Here is a 16380-nt window from a genome sequence, read left to right as displayed (position 1 = left end):
TTTAACATGCAGATGTCATGAAGACATCTGTCTTACATACAAGACAAAGTAAGTATGGCTAACAATTTATTATTTGTATTATTTGTGACTCCTCAACCTAAGCAGACTCATCACCTAAATTGTCTCAAAAATAATTCATCACCATTCTGCAAGTATCAACCTGGTCATCTGTAGAAATCATAAGGGAAATTGCCTGCAGGAAGAAATGATGATATTACAATGTGGAGTTTTTTTATTTTTTTTTGTTCTTTTTTTGTTTTCTAAGAACTGTGTGCAGGGATTACACTCAGTTAATTCTCAGAATCGCTTGTGCACAAGGCAGACACGCCTGCTGGGGACTCTCAGGAGGCATATTTTTATTGTTTTGCATTGTTTTTCTTGGTTTCACAGAATCAGGTCCTTACTTTTAACTAGTGGCAAAATATGATTTACAGGGAAACGTGTTGCCTCCTAACCCCTTTGCTGTTACTAGTAGCTCTTGAATATATGAAGCATGGGCCACTGAAAGTAAAGTAAGATGTCATTTGCTCTGCATTTTTTGCTCAGTGCCATACATATGCCCATAAAGCTTGTGCCCACTTCTGTAAACAAGTATGTGCATGATTGACTTGTTACCACGTGTTGCTCCAGAGGGTACCTCTATAAACATTTGCATATTCAAGGACCGAATGTGTTGATCGAATAGAATGTGACAAAATTCAAATGTGTTTGTACCTGGAGAACAAAACCAGGTCATTACTAGCTCTGAATTTTTTTCTTCTTTAAAGTGGTTGTTCACGGGAAAAAATACTACATGGTTCTGTGGTCTTTGAGATATGGAACATCCTACTACTCCTCTTTAACAATAGTCTTTCAAATAAATATGCTGCCTATTGGCTCAGCCACTGATATTTGTCACACATACACATGCAAAATATATTTCAAAGACTTATCTGTCATGTAAGTTTTTAAAACTATTTCCCCTCATTGTAACTTTCTGGCAATTAAGGCTACTGATTTACACGATAGCAATTTAGCCTATTGTTCTGAGAATCAGGCGGATGTGACGTTTGGTCTTTATCTTTCCCTTTGAATGAACAAGAGTTCCTGGCTTGTACAAAAACAAGACATTTCAGACCAAAGCCATTCCAGTCTTGTCTTCTGAAGGAAGATGAAAACAATGGTGCTGTAGGCTATAGGTGGCAACCGGAGGAGCTTCTTGTTCATGTGCAAGAGGAATCTCGCACAGAAGAAGGTACATTCATTTCTAATTAAGCCAGTTATAAAATTATAGAGGGTTATATACTGGCAGATTTTACTTGATTGTGTTCTGATTTGTTAGTGGCACCTGTGCTATTAGAGCTGGGGGAAACTTCAAGTCTGCAGCTTAGAACAGACTGGGAGGTGGAAGGGAGCTGAAGAGAAGGGTTTTATACCTTGTCTTTTTTCTTTGCCTGCTTTGTAAAACTGAAGGGTTAACAAAGAAAAGCAATATCTGATTCAGTCACATAACACAGCCTGTGCACTAAAAATACAGTAGCAAGTGTGTAATCTGAAAATAATGTCTATTGTTTTCTTTACCATTACTTTGTAGTCGTATTCCCATGCAGTTGCCACTTCTTAGGTATCTGGCAGCAGTAGCAGCCTTATGTCAGATGAGTGTTTGCAGTGTTGTATTAGACTGAGTTTTATAGTAGATCTTTCTTTTCCTGCCTTTTGTAAATAAGGCAAACTCAGAGTTTATTTATGTGGCTGTGAATTGGACCTGCATAATTGACATCAGTAAGAAGTGTGCGTCTGTAAACTGAAATCAGATTTGTCTTTGCAAAATGTATTCTAGTCTTTAATTGGAGGTTTCTTTTAGGGAAAGGTGTGTCTGGTCTCCTGGCATTAATATATTAAGTATGGTATATTTAAGCCTCTCTAGTTGCTTATATGATCACTGAAATTAACTCACTTAGATGGAGCTCCCTACAGCTTTCATCCATTAACTGCTAATGTCTTGCCACAGAACACATCTGTACTTCACCAACCGCATGACACTCATATCCTATTATTATTTTTAAAGGCCTGGCAGTACAGGAGGTAGTTTATAGACATATGCAGAACAAAGGCTGATGTTTTGGTTGTAGAAAGCAGGAGGCAATGCTAAAACTGATTTTGGTGAATGGAAGTTTTCACCCTGGGTCTCTAATCTGCGCAATTTCCTCCCTTTACTTCTTGCCCCTTATCTCAAGCATATTATTACCCTGGAATCAGTGGATTATAAGCATGTGGTTATAACAGTCTGCCAACCAGACCTGTTGGCTGCTGCAAAACCTATATATTCTTTCCCTTCATGGATGTTTGGGCAGGATGGAAATCTGGTGCAGCAGGGATGACTTCTGCTGGAGCCAAGTTGGCTGATCCAATCTGGTGTGCTTCTTCATGTCAGGTTGTCTGATAAATAATGTTGCGTATTGAAGGGCGTTGTGTGTGCAATGTATTAAGTCGGGTAAATCGAAATATGTGTGTATGTTGGGTTGCGTTTCCTGTAGAGGTAGCTCATGTTTCCCTGCAATGAGAAGTGAAAATGGGAATGAAGAGTAGTTATTCTCCTAGATTACCTAATTAAAGTATGGGTAGGTAACTGAATTGCTGTGAAAGTCTGCATGGATTACAGCTTTCTGAAATGTTGTAGAACCTCTTAAATAACTTTATAAAGAAAGGATAGAAAGTGGTGAGTTGTTGTGAAACAGACTAAACACCCCAAACTAAGAATATTCTAATCTCTCTTTTTTATTTTTGACAGATGCTCCTCTTGGCAATGCTGCTAACAAGTCTACTGCTGGCCAATGTAGTATCAGGTAGGAAAACATGTTTATTTTCTGATGTCTAGGAACTATAATACATTTTCACTGTTTCTCCTGTGAGAAACCCCCCACACATACTCCCCCCTGCTTTTTGCCCATCTAATCCTGCATTCCTGGCTCAGGCAATATTTTAGCTCTTTACCTTGCAACAAACACTGTGTTGAGTCAGTTAGTGATGTTTGGCTGAAAAAACTATGGGGCTTTGCTACTACCATGTTGATTTTAACGGGATTGCAGATTGCAGGTAGGCACAAATGAATGAACGCATGGCATTCCTCAAAGGATCAGGGCTGAAATTACCCATGCAAGGTTTGGGACAGTAGAAATAAAGCAAAAAAGCCATTTCACTAATACATATAATAAAAAAATTTGTCCTTAATCCTATGGACTGTCATGCCAGGCATACAGTCTGCCTAGAAGCTAGAGCTAAAGGTCCAGGACACACAGTGATCAATAGTGATAAAGTCCAGCAGATAAATTCCTGAACTACAAAATAATTGTTTTACATTGCAAGTTATGTTGTGTTTTGATATCCAGGATCATCAGGTTCTTTGCTTCAGGAGTCATCAGTTTCCCGTTGCAGCCTTTTTGGGAATGATCACATGAAAACTTTTGATGGTTCTTTCTACAATTTTGCTGGGGACTGCAGTTACCTCCTTGCTGGGGACTGTCACAAGCACTCCTTCACTCTCTTAGGTGAGTCTGAGCAAGAAACCAAGAAGTAACAAATGCAAAATGTTGTAGGGTTGTGGCATTACACTTGTACTGGGTTCCATTACTGAGAAGAAAAGACAAATAGTTGCCCTTTGTCAGATAGGATGGACCACTGCATAAAAGGGTCTTGGTGGCGCTTTTTTTTTTTTTTTTTTTTGTGAAAGTAGGGTTACTTCAGAGAAAATTCTGTCACTTTGGTTTCTGTTATGCCTTGGTAATATAGCTCACACATAACTAAGCTGCCAAGGAATGGAGATTTTTCTTAAGGGCTCTTTTAAAGAGGGAAAGTGAGACCTTTTTTAATTTTGAATTTGCTAGGGGAATGTGGCTATTAAAGCTGAGTGCAGCAATAGGAACTTCATGACCCTGTAGAACTAATTTTACCTGTATGCTAAACCCCCGAGTAAGAAAAATCCTGTCCTGTAGGACAAAGGCCTTTGAATTAGCATGAACCTCTGCAGTGTTACTCTTGCGGATGGGCAACAGATGATATGAGAAACAAAACTCTATTACTCTCATACCAAACTGTTTTGGTAGATATTCTTATATTCATTAATAACTGTTCTGTATTAGTCATAGTTTAAGATGACTTTTTACTGACTATGAGTAAATTGAAGTAAACTGATCCCATCACTCTGAAAGGAACCATATACCAATTTAAATAATTTTCTTCTTCAACTTGAACAACTTGGTACAAATGTTTTGTATATAGAAGAACTCTCCAGCATATGTGAAGTATGAATTGATTGCAGTATTTTATGTGATCAATTAAATCTTAAAAAAAAAAACACAAGTGGCCACTTTATATTTATATTGGGCACATAAGCATGGCATAATCTATTTTTGATTCCTATCTTAGTATAGGTGTGTGGATTTGTTTTGGTTTTGGATACCTGGCTGTGAAGTGCAATCTGCATTGCTGAGTAAAGCGTCTAGGTCTGGGCAGAGCTGGCTACCTCAGAGAAGGAGGTCCAAAATGGGCGGCTCATTGCGCAAGGAGCTGCTGTAAAGTTAAAGCTAGACAATGGGCAAAAGCAGAGAAAGGACTATGTCTGAACCCCCCACCCTCTTCTCTCTCAGAGCCTAAGTTAGTTGTCTTCATCTCTATGTGCTGCTCCTTCTGGAAAATTCAGAGTGAGTTGCCTCCCTAGTTGGATAGCCAATATTGGCATCTACCCCTTGAAGACCAGTTGAGATGGTTAGAGGGCTTATCAAGAACAAAGATATCCAGGCTCAGTTCTTCTTCCATCAGTTCAATAGATTTAACCTCCTTCTCTTACCACAGAGCTACAGGCTGTTCTTGGGAGGAAACTAGGAAAGGAAAGAATAAGGCAGATCATTGGGCACATCTGTGGAAACTCCTCCAGTGTGCATGGTAGGATGGAGAATTCACTGGCTAGAGACAGTAAGGAGGAGACCATGAGTCCAGCGCCAGTGCTAGGTCGTGTGCCTGCCAGTGGTTGATGCCAGCCCTCATCCTGGGACTATCTGTCCATTTCACATTAAACAACTATGGGATGAAATAGAGGGATGGCTCTTGAAAATGTTAGATGATAGGCTCCAAACCCTGCAATGTATACTTATAAGTTGGCCTCCTAAGTCCCGGAACTAACAATATTTGCTTATGTCTCATCTCTTCAGGTGACTACCAGGATGGGGAGAAAATTGGTTTCTCTATGTATCTCGGAGAATATTTCAGTCTTCGCTTCTCTTTAGATGGAGGTGTGATGCAGGAAGACAAAAGGTACCTGTGGGAACAAGTATTCCAGCAGAAAAAAACCCCCCGATGTTTTTTGTGTGTCATATTCTGACAAATTCCTATTTTTCTTCACAGGGTTTCCATACCTTTTGCCTCCAATGGCATATTTATAGAGAAGGAGGCAGGTTATTATAAAATATCCAGCGATGAGCATGGCTTTGTGGTGAAGATTGATATCAGTGGGAATATTCAGATACTCCTTCAAGAAAAGCACTATAATAAGACCTGTGGGTTGTGTGGCAACTTTAATAAATTTGCTGAAGATGACTTCAGAACTCAGGAAGGTAAGACTATGACTAACTGATTGTATTTTAATGTACGATCTGCACACTTTCCCTGATAGGTGATTCAACAAAGATTTTGCTGATCCAGCAAAATGTTTCTACAAAACCTGTCAGGTACCTCATCTTGATGCGCTGAAAAGCTGTCTGACTAAGTTCTTTCATCTTCCTTTCTCCTGAAAGAAAATTGCTGTCACATCCCATTCCCAAGCAAAGCCCATAAGTCTGAATTTAACACTTTTAGAAACCTTGACTCTTGAAATACAAAGATAAAGCTATGGGCTCAACAATGTACAATATAGTGTGTGGGGAGACCAACTAGGAGAAGACCCAGCAAAAGAGATGTGAGGAATACTCGTTGATTCAACTTCTAATTTTTCGTGAGGTAAACAAGTGGGAGTAAGAATAGATAGTGCTGCAATAGCAGAATGTTAAATCCTGGGGGTTACTCTGACAGGTTTGTACATGGATTTGGCATGGGATGCTGTTCTATAAATGACGTTTCCCTGTCTATATGGGCTGTTGGATTGGAGGCACACATTATATCACACCAGTTCCTAATGAGAGGGAGAGACAAGATTGCTTTTGCTGCTCTATACACCTTTATGCAAAGTCTGCTAGTGTGGGTGAAGACTAAGACTTTTTTGGAAAAGCCCTGAATATGACTTTGAAGGACCGATCTTGATTTGTGGTATTTCAGAGCGTCTTTTAATTCTTAGCACTTACCTGAGGAGGAAAGGTTTAGAGTAAAGTTGGTTAATAGATTAATAAGTTAAATTGATAATGTAAAGTACGTATTAAAAATAAATGATACAGAAAATAAAAAGGGAGACAAAGCAACTTGGAGAAGAGCCTGGCAGTGCTCCAGAGATGTGTCTTTCTGACACTTGGGATACATAAGTATAGCTTCAATGTACAGAAAAAACCTGATTTCATAGTATGTTACATTGCTGAAGGACTAATCAATCATTTTAAATAATAAGCAATAAACTCAGGTCACAGAATTGCTTGGCAGGGCTCGGATACCTTGATGTCTGAATGTGTTGATATCTGAAGTTTACATGTTTTTCTCAAGACAATAAATAGGAGTGAGGCTACTATGAAAAGCAGGAGCAGAAAAGGAAACTGTATTGTCTTGGACTGTTCAAATGTAGAAGATTCCCTTCTGCTGCTCATGTTTAAATGTGTTTCATGCTGTATTTGTTTAACATGCTGGAGACTGTATCCTCCCTCTTAAAGAAAACAGTGCTTTCACAAACACAGATTTCCGAATCTAATGAAGTACATGACAGGGTCACTGCTTGGAAGAGCTGAAAAATAACAGAGAAGGTGACAGAGAACATGTGTAGCTCTTGCGGTATGAGGAAGGACATGGACGTACAGATCTGTGATTTTTAGCCTGAAGAATAGAATCATATCTAAGCCATTCTGCCAGTTTTTTACTCTGATACAACAGACCTTTCATTTAAACTAATTTAGAAGGAATTAGACTTAATTATGTTTGAATTTGTTGTATCAGTGAGGGACGTCACTACACCCACACGTTGTTTGTCTCCTTGGCAGCTGGCGGGGCAGTTCATATGAGCACTCCAAGTAAAACCAGCTTTTGATTAATTCAGACCATTTTTTTTTAAACTGTTGAAACTAACTTCCAGGTGAGGGGCAACGCTACCAGAGGTAATATTCTTTAAATGAAAGATCTAGGCAGCCTATTGGTAGTCTGTTGGTTTCTTTCCACTGCAGTTTTTATTTGCTCTCCTTTTAGCCTGATTAGATCTTGTAAAGTTCAACCCAACCCAGGATGTGAGCTTGGTGTAATGACTTAGCGATCTGAGGGCACTGAAGGGTTACCTTAAGGTTGCTGGCAAACTGAACTCCCCTGCTGATGTGTCTATAGCTTCCTGTTAAAATCTGAGCATATTTTGATTTATCAGGTTGGGCCCTCAGTTCTAACCCATTAGATCTGTTTCTGGGTTGGATTTGTATTGATTATAAATACAATCTTTGAGCTTCAGAATAATATGCAATGGAAGCACAATGTGCAAAGGAAAAAGACAACGATCTAATGTTGCCAAGATTACAGGCTGTCATCTGGAAACCCCTGGCGAGCACTATGCAGATCTGAATGTCAGAGGCAAAGGGAGAGAGATGATGCTAGAGGTTATTCATCGGGTATTGTGCTATAGCCAATGAGCTTGTCAGCTGAGATACATTAAACCTTCCTCTATTTTTTTTTAAAGGCTGGGCAGGCACCTCAAGATGCCTGCTTTTAAACTGCTTTGATTTACACTGAAATGGTAACCTGTCTGGTTGCTAACAGTCCTTGTTTCTGGTAGGAGAGGAGCCTACAAGAACCACTGTGATGGAAAGAGGTCTGCAGCTGAAATGTTTTCTTCTGTCTCTCACAGACTGTAGCTCATGTAGTTTAAAAGCAGTACTTTTGTATCATCTTCGTATCTGCCTGCATAGGAGGAAACTCATGTGATTTGATAGCCCATATCTAGGGCTTCTTTGTGGCACCAGAGGACCAGATCCCAAATTTGTGCAGAAGCCAGAGTTGTCATGGGTAGAATCTAGCCCATAAATGCTGTCTTTCATGTAGCATCACATGTTTTGTCATGGTTTCAAGAAAATGGCAATGTTTATGTTGGAAACAAATGAAAACATGATTTTTCCATATTTTAGAAAAAAATATTGTGGTTTAATAACACAGAGGGATAATGTAGTTTGCTGCTAAGAAAGTGGATTATGATATAGAACTTCATTAATTACGTTTGGATTGTTTTGGGATGGTGGTGAAATAAGACACGAAGCACCTGTTATATTACTGAATGTTACCATTTACAGCAAGTAAATAAAGGAGGCACGAAGGTAAGGGTGTTTGAACTTAGTGAACAGTGTGTAATTGTTTTCTCTTGATGTTTTTATACTCGTGTTCTATAATCTATCCAATCATGCTATTGTCTTATGACTCCTCACTGTGTTTTGCTGTGGAAATTGAGAACTGATAGTCAGATGAGAGGATAACACACATTGCTTCTGTATACATTTTTGATGCCCAGTTATTGAGGTCCTGATGGTCTGAGTGAGGTGACTCAAGCTATGATACCCTAGCAAATTAACATTGGTAGGACCCAACTTTGAAGGTAGTGGCCTTAGGCAGTAGCTCTCGAACCTCAAAAAAAAAAGTCTCCGCAGTAGGTGTCAGAGTTGCAGACACACACTGTTGTGGTTTCAGTTTGTGCCCAGCCATGGTGATCAAGGCCTTTAGCAGTTAAATCCAGGGCAGCTGACCCAGGCTGGCCCACAGATGTATTCTATATCATTGACATCAAGTTCACTATAAGAGGGAGGGCTTGGTGGGAAGAGGTGTGGGCTTTTTTTGTTCTCCTTGTTTATTCTCTATATCTTCATCGTTTCCAGTAATTGCGATTCCTACAGCAACTTGCTGGTGCTCTATAAATAAGTATAATTTTGTCTCTTTTGTGTTATCATTTATATTGATTTCTTTATTTCATTAAATCTGTTTAACTTCAACCCACAAGTCTCCCTCCTTTTCCCAATTTCCTTCCTCATTTGGGGAAGGGACATTGGGTGATAGAAAAACTGCTTATTGTTTAGACCTGGGTGCAGGCTAAATGTAGACACACTGTCATTCAGACAGAGGATGGGGTGCTGAGTCACTTGTTGATATAGTTGGTTACTAACCTAGTTCATCCTGCAGAGAATTGCTCATGTCCTCTTGAGACTTACAAACAAGACTGATTATGTATATATGGTTGCTTGTTTATTGGATACAGCAGTAAAAACAAACCAGCTGCCCCTTGAGAGTTTGTTCTCACACTTAAAGCATAACTAAAATATAAAACAAAAAATCTTGGAAGCTTTTCTGGGTTTTATTGTTTGGGTTTTTGTTTGTTTGTTTTTCCCCTAGGTCCTAATGAAAGAGTTAATTTCTCCTCTGCTTTTTCTTGCCAGCTAGGCTCTGGTCCTTTATAGCCATCCTGTGAATACTTCCAAGACTTGGTAATTGAACATACTCTGCTTTCTGACATCATCATACATGTCTAACTGGTTGCCAGTCTTTGCTCATATCAGAAACATGAAGTTGAGTCCTTTCTAGATGCTCAGATATCTATTTGGCAGCCTTCAGACCATGGCATTTGAGTGTCTCATGATCATTGTCATGAGCATTTTACAACAGGGGATCCAAAGCGGAGGCCAGAAGAGATGACTTAAGTAATACTACAGAGGAAATCTGACACAACATGGGCAACTTGATCCTGAAATCTACTCAGGGCATGCACACATGAGCAAGTTGCCAAAACCCCATAGCCTTGCAGCATGTTAGTGGTTGAAGGGCATGCTCTTACCTTGCAGAAAGTGTAAGGTAACTTCTCCTCAATGAGAGAGGCTGCAGCACAAGCTCATGGAGCTTATTTGTGTGCCTGTAGCCTCAGTCTTTGCCTAGTACTCTTATCATTGAGCTCTCTCACAGTGATGTTGCTGTGACAGGTGCTTGGATGTCTAGGTCATAATTAGTTTATTTGTGCAAAAGAGCTTGTTCAAGTCCAACACAGGGATATTAATCCATGATTTTGTTATTTATTTGTTATACACTCTTAGCATTATGGAAGAAAAAAAAACAACCCAAATTAATCCAGTGTCCCATTATGCTTTTCTTGGCACTAGCAGGAAGTGTGTTTCTGGGAATCTGTCTCCAAATTATGAAGACTTTAATGATACAACAATGCCCATGTCTACTTTTGAATAAAGGCTTGATATTCTGAGCCTGCTCCAACTGTCAGCAACATATTCCAGCCTTTTAAGCTGCTGAAGTACAGAATGTATGATGCCACTGGAGAGTGAATATAGGTTAAACAGGTAGAAGCAGACAGTATCTGCAAGGAAAAATCTGATGTTCCAGGTAATGTTTTCATTCCAGAAGTAGTATGAATCCATATGACTTGAATATGCAACTTCACTGTGGGTGGTACTTATCAGAAGCTTTTAAAGCATGTTCCAAACTCACAGTGATGGTAGTGCAGTTATTTTTTTTCCCTCCTAAAAAAATAAACAAAAGTTCTAGTCATTCCAAATTTCCTGGCATTTTAAAGGATATCAGTAATTTGATTTAAAGCAAGTTTAAAGTTTTTGTTAGGCCTAAGTAAATAATCTCATTTTCTTTCTTGCATTTTAACTTCAAAGCAAAGGGGATAGATTCACAAGGGAATTTAGCAGTCATTTACAAACAGTACAGATGAAGACGTGCCTTGTACCTGTCTTCATTATATGGTATTCGTCTGAAACACCAGAAACCTGCATTCATAACCGCTCTGCTTTATTCAAAGTTTGGAATCAAAGTTAGACATTTTTGTTGAGGGGAGCATACCTTCATCACTGGACTGAAGAGTGTTGGAGACAGCTCTTTCCCTCTCATGTTTAATATTATTAATTTTATATTCACTGAACCAGAGAGGGCAGGAGAGACTTTATAGCCCATGACTTCAATATTTTATATGATTAATTTGGTCCAAACTATGGATCAATTTTTGGTCAACTTTGCCAATAGTTTTGCTTGTCTGGAACCATGTACTAAACCATGGAAAACTGTATTAAAAAAAAAAAAAAAAAGAAAATAACCCCAACCCATAAACCCCAAAACTAACAAAACTCAACACCAAACCAAAAAACCTTAACAAACAAAAAAACCCCGTTGCTTGGTAAACAACCAATGTGTGAACATTTACACACCTCTACCCACAGCATTGTAGTGTCGTGAACAAATTCTTGCATATATTTTACAGTTGAGTTGATGGACCATGGGAAAGTTAACCTGATGGGCCTATGGCCATATGGAAAATCTGCAGGGGGTCGAGGGAAGGAGTTCAGGGCTCCTGCCCCCCACTCACATGCCTTGAGGAGGTGGTTATTGCTAATGCTTCGCCTTGCCTGACCAGCAGTCTCAAAGTAAACAAGCAGCATACCAGTTTCAGATTTCAAAAGGAACTGGTGATTTTGAGACTTAGATATCATAGTGAACACTGTTGTTGCTGTTTTTTTTTTTTTCTGTCAAGAGTGAACATCATGTATCTGAAAATCAGATACGTGAAAGCAACTGTTCTGACAAAAAAAAAAGGGGGCGTGGGGGGAAGTCTTGCCCAAAACATGTCAGTGTACTGTGCAGTTTAGGTTTGTTTGTTTTGGTGTTTCCCCTAGCCCCTGTCTCTAAAGAGACAGAGACATGAGGGCAGCAATTAGAGCACTAAAGTCATAGTCCAACAGAAGGCCCCTGGAGGCCCTACCTGCTGCTCAGGTGATTGATGCATGGCCATCTCCTGGAGGACCTTAGCGGGGTCATCAAAGTGGTGGGATGTTTCTGGGACGTAGGGAGAAGGTGAGATGTGGGTTGTGCTTTAACAGCTACCTCCTGAACCCATCTTGCATCCTAAAAGGAGACTGCACACTAACTAGCTGACCGGGGGTCTCGGCTGTTGAGCAGCCAGTTTGCATGCCGATATCCACATCAGGCTCTGGTTCTTCAAGCACTTGTGTCCAAAGACTTTGTTTTCTTCACATTTTTTGACAGCATCTATTTTCAACACACTTCCTGCAAGACTTAGACAAAACAAGTGCGTTAGCAAAAATCCCACCTGGGTGGTACGGAGGGTTTCTGGGTGAAGGGCTCTGATGAGCCCTGGCTAGGAGTTGTTTCTCCAGAATCTTGGCTGCTTTGAGAAAGAAGAAAAACCGAACAGGGAAGGAACAGAAGGAAAACAAAACTTCGCTGTGTAGGAGAGGAGGGCAGTCGTGCTGCGTGGTGGGTGTGCAGTGCCAGAGTAGGCAGCTGGGCTGCCCGGCTGCTCTGTTAATAGTATCACCTGCACACTTAAAAAACCCCAGGATTTTTTAGGCTGTTTTTGTTGTGTCGTCCCTTTCACTGCCTTTCCCACTGCCTTGAGTCCTTCAGCAGAAGGAAATGGAGGTGTTGGGTGAAAGGTAGCCATGGTAGTGGCTGCTCTTCCCTCCCCTGAAAGCAGTCAGACGTGCCGGGGACAATTCTCCTGCCCTGCTTTTCTTCCTGAAGCCTCATCAAGTAGATGAAGGATTTGAGAATCACCACACTGATTGACAGGGCACGTAGTGCAGAGTATGGATCGAAGAATCCTCTCCAAAGTTACCCTCTGCAGAAATAACTTATCCCCATGACCCCAATTTGTTAAGCAGCTTGGTGGTCCCAGAGTCACTTCATAGTTTCATGTTAGACATCTTCTGATGGTCAGTGAAACCTTCACATCCAGCTGCTTTTCACCTTTCCAGGAGTATGGATTGCATCTTACTGTGTGTTTGGAAAGCTGCTCATTCAACGAAAATACAAGTACTCTGAAAATACAGGTTCTATTGCATCTGTATTATTGGAAGTAATAACTAACGATATTCAGTGAAATATTGTGCATCTTTAGTGACTGTGTTGTTTAGCACTGAGGACAAAACTTCTGGGGAAAAGCAGGCTGGCAAATGTGCATGCAAAGTTTTGCAGCACTCTCATTTTAAAGTTGTAGTGCCTCCCTAGCCCTTTATCTGTTGTCATAGGTCACTTAAGGCTACACTGGACAAATCACAGGAAAAATACACTGTCAACTGATCTCTCTTAATTCATTATTGTCCTAGATTTTTACTGTCATATGTTGAGGAGGCTTACCTGGGGCAGGACCTTTTGCTATTGAGCAAACCTAAATCGATAAGTATTGCCTGCTCCAAACAGCTTGTAGCTTAGTTTAAGGGCCCCAGCACTTTGCAAGGAGGAAGAACTGCTCTGGCAAGTTGTTGGCAAATCGCTTGTGCCTGTGGAATGGTCTGCTAATACACAGACAGGTGCTGGCACAAGAGGGTTTGAAAAGCAGATTCCAAAACAACCCCAAACGACTCCACAGAAGTTTTGAAATTATTTATTTTGAAAAAATTTTACTTGAAAGTATTAATCATGGAATACAGCAGAATAGTTAAAATAGTGTAACAGAAATGTTGCATAAAAGAACTACGTAAGAGATATAAATTTACAAGCACCACAGAAGAAAAAATCTCATGGAGAGGGAGAAATGAAAAAACAGGTGACCAGCATTTCAGGGCCAACAGTTGTCACAACCTTCCAATTTTAACTTGTGGGTAAATGAGGATGTGGTGGTACCTGCCAGTGGGAAGCTCAACATGGACATGCATTCAGAGCCAGAGGAACACTGCTTCAGAGCAGAGCCCATCTCCCATTATGTGACTGTTAGTGTAAGGCTGCATTAGTGCAAATAAAAGGGGATGTGTTTAATTTGGCACCTTGCTTCTCATCAGACTAGATTTCATCGTTATGCTAATCTTTACAATCTGTGGTAAGCTAAAGGGTTGCGTTCTTCTTGTTGCTCTTTTTCTTTTCCTGTGCTGAGTTCTGGCTGCACAGATGAAAATTTCAAGCCTTTTACCATCTTTCCCTGCCATCCTTTCCTCGGAGTCTTCCTCCTTTGACATCTGCTGTGGGCCTAACATAGGCTACGTTTATAAGCCCCTAATTTCTAGTTTACAAAAAAAAGTCTGCTAAAGGCTACTGGCTTTATTACATCTGTCTTAGCATTTTCAATGTAGTTTTCACAACTACCCTTAACTTTAGGAACAGTTTCAGTGTTCAGTATATTCTGTGTGTTTGTATATAATGTACAGCATGTAGCTCAATGAAATTTTTATTATATATACATATGTATATTATAAAAATATAAAATATAAAAATATATAGATATATACGGGAAGCATTTCTTTTGTTTTCCAGATACAATCAGGGTCATATTTCAACATATTCTCTGCATAAGGTCTTGGGAATGTCTAACAGTGGCAACTGATATTCTCACATGTAACACAGTAGGGTTTTAAAAAGCAAAGTTACAGAACTGAGAATCATGACATTAACTGTTTTGTAGCAGGTACCCACAGAAGGAAGAGGTAGTCCTGAATCAGCCAGGCCTTGGGAGGCAAAAGGGGGAGGAGGGAACGTTCCCTTTCTGGGAGGATCCCAGGAAGCGGCAGCCGTACAGATTAACTCCATCAGTTTTGCCTTTATGCAAAGTGGGTGCAAATCTTGCCAAGTCTGGGCCAGGAGCTGCTTGTAATAGGACAGAGGAGCATGTTTCAGGACAGCTTACACAGTAAGATCATGGGCCCGAGCAATTATGGTGTATGTTAAGTTTCTTTGCACACAAGACTTAGTTTCAGGTAGAAGGAGAAAATCAAGGCTAACTGGGATCAGGAATGCTAATACTTTATTTGGTCAGGGAGAGCAGCTCCATTTTGTTTGCCTCTCTAATATGTCTTGTGTTTTATTGACAACTTTTAAATAGTAGGAAAATGTGTAGGCACGCTTAGGCTTCTGCAGATTATAGCTGACCAGTGAATAACTCCTACCACGTTCATGCAGCTGTGAGAAGTGCTTGAAGCTGCCTTCCGCAGGCTTCAGTCTGCCCTTGCGCTCAGAGATGTCCTCTGCAGGAGTCAGTCCAGACCACTGAAAGTGGCTTTTCTACAGTCAATCTATTTTGAATAGAAATTCATTTCATACGACAGTTTTTATTTTTAAAAACAACTTTCACCAGACTATCACTCTGATAGTAGCCAATAATGTCTGCTTGTTGCTCAAACCCCTAAACAGCTGTGTGCTTCTCCCCCTCTTCATTCACAGGGACCCTTGTGAGGAACAGTTACAATTTTGCAAACTCCTGGGCTTTGCACAGTGAAAACAAGCAGTGCAAGAGAGTGCGGACTCCAAGCAACACCTGCAATATTTCATCTGATATTGCAGAGAAGGTTGGTGCTGCAAGATAACATACTGGTTTCGGTCCTCCCCTACCTGAAGGCAGCTTGCCTGCCCTTTGGCAGAACACCACCAATGCTCCCTTGAACCCATGTCTGTACCTAACGTGGTCCTCCCTCAGCAAGCGGTTAGGATGTGAGGTGCGAGATACCTCTTTTGGGTTTCTGAGGTGCAGTGTGGCCTGAAATAGCTACACTGGGCGCTGCTTTTGTCACTGCACTGGAACAAGGTATGTGGCTCCTCATCCAGCCTGGCAGGAGTTAACCGCGGGGCTGGTGGTGGCCGTATGTAGGTCCCTGCTGTGGTGCAGCAGGGTCAGGTGCAGGCAGAAGGTGGAAGCGACACAATCACAGTGCAGCCTGAGCTGTCTGTGGGTGCTCCCAGCCTCTCCGTCAGCCAGAGTGGGGCTGGACGTGTGGGATGCAGCTGTGTCCTTGTGGTTCCTGAGTTTATAACTATGTGCCCTCCCTGCAGACTCTGGTTGGTGCTAGCAGGAAGATTTCTGCACTGGGCTGCCCTGTGCTGTAGAGAAGTGACCTTGGAGGTTGCATATTATGACTGATGTCTTCTTTACTGCAATCTTAAGAACGGAACAGTTTACTCACTAGTTAGTGAATGCAGTTTTTTCTCTCCCCCAACATATACCCCCCTTCCTCTCCCCCCAAGTACCCCCAAACCCAATACAAAAACATAAAACAGATAAACGAAGAAACCTACAGCTGAGGAAATCATAGCTGTGATTCCAGGTTGGAGATCTCCAGCCTATGGCTCTTGCTCAAGCGACGGTGTGCGTGGGACGTTTCTGTTGGAGTCTGGAGTGATTGAACTTGAGTAATGATGCGTGGTGCTGAGGATGTGACCAAAGCATGAGGGGTTTCAACCTGGCCTTCTGAGGGACGGGATTGCGTTTTAAACTCATTTACAGCAGGGCTGGATCTTGTGACTGAT

The 16380-nt window shown here is 40.9% G+C and overlaps 1 protein-coding gene across 1 annotated transcript in view; it reads left to right on the top strand.

Annotated features, from left to right (window-relative positions):
* Window positions 1–1127: 1127 nt before the first annotated feature.
* Window positions 1128–16380, top strand: part of VWF (von Willebrand factor) — a 144134-nt gene continuing 128881 nt past the window's right edge. Inside the window, exons 1-6 of the mRNA XM_068400423.1 lie at window positions 1128–1234; window positions 2771–2825; window positions 3369–3527; window positions 5187–5289; window positions 5380–5588; window positions 15301–15425. Coding sequence (XP_068256524.1) covers window positions 1205–1234; window positions 2771–2825; window positions 3369–3527; window positions 5187–5289; window positions 5380–5588; window positions 15301–15425 — 681 coding nt within the window. The 5' untranslated portion in view covers window positions 1128–1204. The remainder of the gene's footprint in view (window positions 1235–2770; window positions 2826–3368; window positions 3528–5186; window positions 5290–5379; window positions 5589–15300; window positions 15426–16380) is intronic.

This window comes from Nyctibius grandis, chromosome 5 (genome assembly GCF_013368605.1).
Source record: "Nyctibius grandis isolate bNycGra1 chromosome 5, bNycGra1.pri, whole genome shotgun sequence".
In the NCBI taxonomy this organism is placed as follows: Eukaryota; Metazoa; Chordata; class Aves; order Nyctibiiformes; family Nyctibiidae; genus Nyctibius; species Nyctibius grandis.
Note: the sequence above shows the minus strand (reverse complement) of the source record. Positions and strands in the feature narration are given on the sequence as shown.